The 6,059-nt window shown below is 34.7% G+C and overlaps 1 protein-coding gene across 2 annotated transcripts; it reads right to left on the bottom strand.

The window, feature by feature from the left end:
- Positions 1-2,049: 2,049 nt before the first annotated feature.
- LOC108969239 (glutathione S-transferase D1-like) lies at positions 2,050-5,594 on the bottom strand. 2 transcript variants are annotated; one of them, XM_018933835.1, is made up of 2 exons: positions 5,111-5,450; positions 2,050-2,471 (listed from the first exon to the last, which is right to left on the bottom strand). In XM_018933835.1, exons 1-2 carry the CDS (start codon positions 5,427-5,429, stop codon positions 2,212-2,214), a joined length of 579 nt encoding a protein of 192 aa, XP_018789380.1. In that variant the 5' UTR covers positions 5,430-5,450; the 3' UTR covers positions 2,050-2,211. The 2 variants fall into 2 exon arrangements, with proteins under 2 accessions (XP_018789380.1, XP_018789378.1); XM_018933833.1 differs by lacking the exon at positions 2,050-2,471 and adding an exon at positions 5,571-5,594 and having other exon boundaries at positions 4,694-5,450.
- Between the last annotated feature and the right edge of the window lie 465 nt (positions 5,595-6,059).

The following is a 6,059-nucleotide window of genomic DNA, read 5'->3' as shown; positions in this document are numbered from 1 at the left end:
CATATTTTTGCTTTAAATTATCAATTGTTATTACAAATGATGTAGCAGAGCTATTTTATGCTTTTATTTGTAAAATAACGTCAAGTTTGTTAGAGCTGTGAATAGTTTTACATTTTACATATTAGTGGCATCACCACTCTACCTCATCTCTTTATCTTCCATTCTACTGTCAACTCTATTGTCGTCCTACTGTCGTTGGCAAATATAGGATAAAATTGAAGTTAGCGAGAGCGACAACTGTCGGCCTGCCGTCGTGTAGTYGTGCAGCTATCAAAATAGGTCCGTCCAWAAGAAYGTGTGTATTTTAATATTTGACAGATGTCGTTTGCAGTCTGTCGCGAGCATTGTATTCAACACATGAGTTATGCCAATGATGCTCTTTCTGCTTTTATTTACACATATTGCTAAGTATATTGATATGTKCACACTGACATGTAAATATGTACATATATGAGTCTATGGCAAGAAATGCCAGTCACGCTGATTTTACAAAAATTGCCTCTATATATTATATTTACAAACATCTATTTAGAAGTAGATATGTATATTCAATGCTTGTGATCAGAAAAAGCTTTATTTGAGAACCGCTGAATTAAGAGCATTGTTGTAGAAAAGCTTGCTACTTATATGTAMATGTTAGTTCTCGCAACGAGTAATATTTGGGAAGCGCTGAGTGTTATTTAGGAAACGCTGAATACTTCAATTTTGCAAACACAGATACATATGTACATATATACGAGTAAAGTTAAATATGTAAATATGTATATACATATATTCATTTGTTTAATCAACTTGTAATTCAACTATTTTTTCACCTATTTTAATTGTTATTTTCGCAAACATTTGTATACCCTTTCAACATATTACTRCATAGTATAATTGTTTTGTTAATCTAACGGTTGCATGATAGATATTGGGTTATATAAATACATATGTATGTATGTATAAATAATCAGGATCGAAACAAGTTAAAATCCGACTGTCTGTCTGTCCGTCCATCCGTCCATGCAAGCTGTGACTTGAGTAAAAATTGAGATATTTTGAGAAAATTCGAATGCGTGTTCCTTGGCAAAAAAATACGACTACGAGGATGTGGCTATTCGGACCACTGCCACTCCATTAACCGAAAATTTGGCTGGGATTTAATGGAGCCAAGATCAAAATTGGATGACGGGCGCGGCACCGCCCATTTTTAGGTGGATACATAATTTGGTATGTGGCATTCCTCTGAGGTTTCTGTATTACAGAGTGAAAATGAGCGAGACTGGCCACAGCAACCCTTACTTCCAATGTATCACAATTTCAAATTCCGTCTGATTCATTCCTTACGAGTGTACAAATCGAGAACCAATTAATATAATGAGTTAAAACTTTGCACGAATAAGGCCCCTAGAGTACCATATGGCAAAATATGGCCAAAAATTGTTCAAATCTAACCAAAACTGTTCAAGCCCCTGGGGACTCAATATGTGGACCCAGTGCTTATAGTTGATTTTTTACCGTAAATATTTGTCAATGTTTGAAGGGAATCCTTTTCTGAGGCTAGTATATTGTTTGTCCAAAATGAGTTGAATCGAATAAAATCGGATGAAAACTCACACTAGACTCCATATAACTAACAAGCATCATATACATAAAGGTACGTTCCTGGYTTTAATCCTAGCAATTTGCAAGAGTATGAAATGTTTGGTTGCGCCTCAACTTACCGCTTCCTTCCTTGTTTCTTACTAACTTATCCCAACCTTTAAAGCTACAGAACTGCGCGCTACAAGAACTTATTTGGCGTTTTTGCAGATGCAATTAAAGTTGGCGTCGCCGATAGTTTAGCCTATAATACATCTGGTATTAACATAAAAACTTCAGGATGTTTTAAACACTGATCAGTCGATTAGAAAAACCCATTGCGCGGATGATTTAATCTCGAATGAAATAATAATCCATTCTCACATTTGAATATTCCAAGGCTTCGACTTGTTGAAGTATGGTCTCTTATTTTAGATTAAAACAAMTATTTGACTTCCATAGAGAGGGAAATAAAAAACACGGTAATTTTAGTAAACACTATACTTTCTTATATTAATTACAACATAGTCACAGACATATACATACATATATAAATGGTTTGAGACCGCATTATTAATATACGAATATTATCTGCTCTCCATTCACATGTCTTTGTCTAAATATGTATGTATTTATTTAGCATACATTTTAGTTCATTAATTCCCCATATTCTATACAGCCCGCCCAGTTTTCTTCCCAACCGGGTGCAGTCTTCTTCAAATTCTCATACCATCTGGCCACATTGGCATATTTAGAGAAATCGTATTTGGCGACGTCATAAGATGACACTGTGGCCAACAAGGAGAGATCAGCGAGAGTCAAAGTATCTCCGGCAGCATAAGTATGCCCTTCCAAGAAAGTGTTCAAGAACTCAAAAGCTGTATCAATTTTCTTGATCTTTTCGGCATCTATAGGCTGTTTGAACAAATATTTGAATACATAGGCATTAACGAACACCTGGTATAATGTACCGGCGTCAAAGAACAGATGATGAGGGCGCGCTTCTTCGGGCATTTCGGTGATTCCCAAATAGAGAAACCGTTATCCACCAATGTGGGTATTGTATGTTGTGGGTTGAGTTTAAGAAACTCTGGTTTCAGATGAGCTCCAGCAAACAAATCTAACTTTATCTTATTTAATTTAACGCCGAGCGCTTCGGCGGTCATGGTGACGGCACGACAGGGAGCCGATAAAGGAAGATAGTAGAAGTCCATTTTGCGTCTGAAAAGTAAAAATATGGGCTTTTGAGATATACTATGTATGAKTAGGTATATGTATGTATATACATATGTACATAGATATAATATGTTAAAAGAAACCAATATCTATGGTTATAAACTGGAYCTTAAAATCTTATCATATTATACATTCCAGAGTAGTAAAATAAAATATTTTTAATTTCTTTTACTAACCAGTATTGAAAGGTGTGTATAAGCTCCCTCGAATGTGTTAATCCAACCAGAACTTTTTTAAAACTAAACGGCAAGTRTCTTCATGCTTGCTTTTACATACATGAGAAAGTATTATAATAATAAAAGATAATGGAGAAATGAGTATGCGTGAGCGTAACTCATATAACTGTAGAGTATATGAGTACTACTCGTATATACATTGCGTGCAGGAAGGCCTGTTACTASAATTTCAACGAGACCCAAATTTTGTTTTATGTTGAGAAGAGTGCTCTCTGAGTTTTAGAAATTTACTTTATTATGTTAATTTTCCCATCAAATGTAAACGAAAACCGGTAGATTTGGAAACATACAATTTACTTTACTTGTGCCCGAAATAGCAAAGCAAAGATTTTTTTTTATTTTTTGCCTGAAAAATGCAAAGCACGCAAGTTATTTTGTGGAATGGTTTGTAGCAAAATACTATTACTTATATTTTCTCCCTAATCTCCAGTCAGCCTGATAGCCCCTTTAAGGAGCTAGTGTATTTTGGTTTTTCATTCTATCAGCTGCTCTCCAGAACCGAAGTTACAWATTACTATTATAGATAGAATTGTGCCTTTCTGAACACCTCAATTTCTCAAAACGCTATACAAATAATTTCYTCCACACTTCCCGATTTCTCGATATTTTTGTTGTGACTCAAAATAGGCATACGACTTTGTTTCTTATATTTATTGCACATAAATTTTATTTCTTGTACATATATATTTATTATTTATATATGTATGTATGTATGTATAACGACTTGCCGGTATAAATGAAAATATGAGAGAACTCTAATAAACCAAATAATTAGCTGTGCATCTGATAGTGGAATGTATAAGAGAACGGCAAAAAAACAAATAAAAGATTAAAAACATCCATATTTACTACATGTTTGGATCTGGTAAATAATAAATAACGGAAGGCAGGTCATAAGCAGTATTCAAAGCGATAAAGCTCTAAAATTATCATTCACTATACCCAGAGATACATTGCTGAAGGTAAGTACAACCATACGCTGGTGGCCACATCACCCACCTTATCTACTTTTTACTACTTTTAATTTAAAGTAGTAAGTAAAAATGCATTTCCTCATGGGATCACATGCCCTTATCAATATATACATATGTATGTATATGCTTAAATTGCAAATGTTTKTTTGCATATGTATATGTAAAGGGTGATCTATTTCGAGGTTCCCTACTCCCCATAAAAAAAAAAAAACACAGAAACACACAGTGGAGGAAATGACAGCATTTGCATCTCTTCAGGTTGCTCTTCGTCCCAAATGAGGCAATTTTGATTTTTTCCATACCCATTGAACCCAGAAGTGTGCCTCGTCGTTAAACAAAATTTGGGTCGAAAACAWCRGATGATTTTGGAATTTTTCAAGAGCACATAGTGCGAAGCGATGTCGCTTGGGAAGGTCAAACGGTTTCAGTTCCTCTACAAGCTGTATTTTGTACGCAAAACCCCATTACGCGGACTACTTAATCCAGAAACAAATCATAATCCATTCTACTCGCTCTTATTATTTTCAGTGTAATTGGAATCACATTTGAATATTTCAAGATTTTGGCCCCATGAAGTATGGTCCCATRTTTTACATTAAAGCAAATATTCAATAGAAAGAGAAATAAAAAACACAGTCATTTTAGTAAAACACTACACTTTCTTAGAAGGTACTATAATGATGATCAATAAATGTTTTGAGACCGCATTACTGATTTACGAATATCAACTGTTTCCGCTTACATTTATCAGCTTCTTTCTCATATTATATGTGGTATATAAGTATATATATATATATATAGTTGTTAACAATATTCATTTGCATTACATATTGTAAATATATCAGTTCAGTAATTTCCCATATTCTATACAGCCCGCCCAGTTTTCTTCCCAACCTGGTGCAGTCTTCTTCAAATTCTCGTACCATCTGGCCACATTGGCATATTTACTGAAATCGTATTTGGCGACGTCATAAGATGACACTGTGGCCAACAAGGAGAGATCAGCGAGAGTCAAAGTATCTCCGGCAGCATAAGTATGCCCTTCCAAGAAAGTGTTCAAGAACTCAAAAGCTGTATCAATTTTCTTGATCTTTTCGGCATCTATAGGCTTTTTGAACACATATTTGAATACATAGGCATCATAAAACGCCTGGTACAATGTGCCGGCGTCAAAGAACAGACGTTGGTTGATGAGGGCGCGCTTCTTCGGGCATTTCGGATATAACGAATCATTTTTACCGTATTTTTCGACTAAATAGATATTTATAGCACGTGATTCCCAAATAGAGAAACCGTTATCCACCAATGTGGGTATTGTATGTTGTGGGTTGAGTTTAAGAAACTCTGGTTTCAGATGAGCTCCAGCAAACAAATCTAACTTTATCTTATTTAATTTAACGCCCAGCGCTTCGGTGGTCATGGTGACGGCACGACAAGGATGCTTTGATATACGTTTATACATACAAAATAAATATGTATGTGTAGACATACATTAACATTAAAAGAAAAAAAATTCTGTATCTGCTAGTTTATAACCTTTATTAAGTCTTTTATTACTTACAAGTATCAAAAGGTGTGTATTTATACTCCCTCGAAAGTGTTAATTCCACCAGAAGATTTTTGAAACTGAACGACAAGTGTCTCCGTGCTTGCTTTTGTATTCATGAGAAAGGTTGTATTGTAATAATAAAATGTAATGGAGAAATGAGTGTGCGAGAGCGTAACTTATTAATGTAGTAAACCGATGAATATATGAATATAGAAGAGAAGTTCCRTACCGCTATTATAGAACTGTTTTTAATTCAATACTGCATTTCTCTGGGCTCCCATACATTCCACTTATTGATTATTTTCACTATTAACAGATGTGTAAACTAATGTCAAATAATTAAGTAAATATTAAGTATTAAGTGTATATGCAAAAGTATGGCAGCGTTCCAAAGCACTGGTTTGTATACTTACCACTCATATTGAAGTAAATAAACACTGGAAAATTGTCTCAGGGAAGTTGCTGACAGCTTTATAGTTAAGCGTCCAGGGGGCCTTAAAG

This window comes from Bactrocera latifrons, unplaced genomic scaffold, assembly GCF_001853355.1.
Source record: "Bactrocera latifrons isolate USDA-ARS-PBARC rearing strain unplaced genomic scaffold, ASM185335v1 scaffold_245, whole genome shotgun sequence".
NCBI lineage: Eukaryota > Metazoa > Arthropoda > Insecta > Diptera > Tephritidae > Bactrocera > Bactrocera latifrons.
This window is presented reverse-complemented; position numbering and strand designations above follow the sequence as displayed.

What these genes read in the sequence shown, in the direction of transcription:
- LOC108969239 (XM_018933833.1), bottom strand. Translation starts at nt 5,429, where the DNA reads ATGACCACCGAAGCGCTGGGCGTTAAATTAAATAAGATAAAGTTAGAT.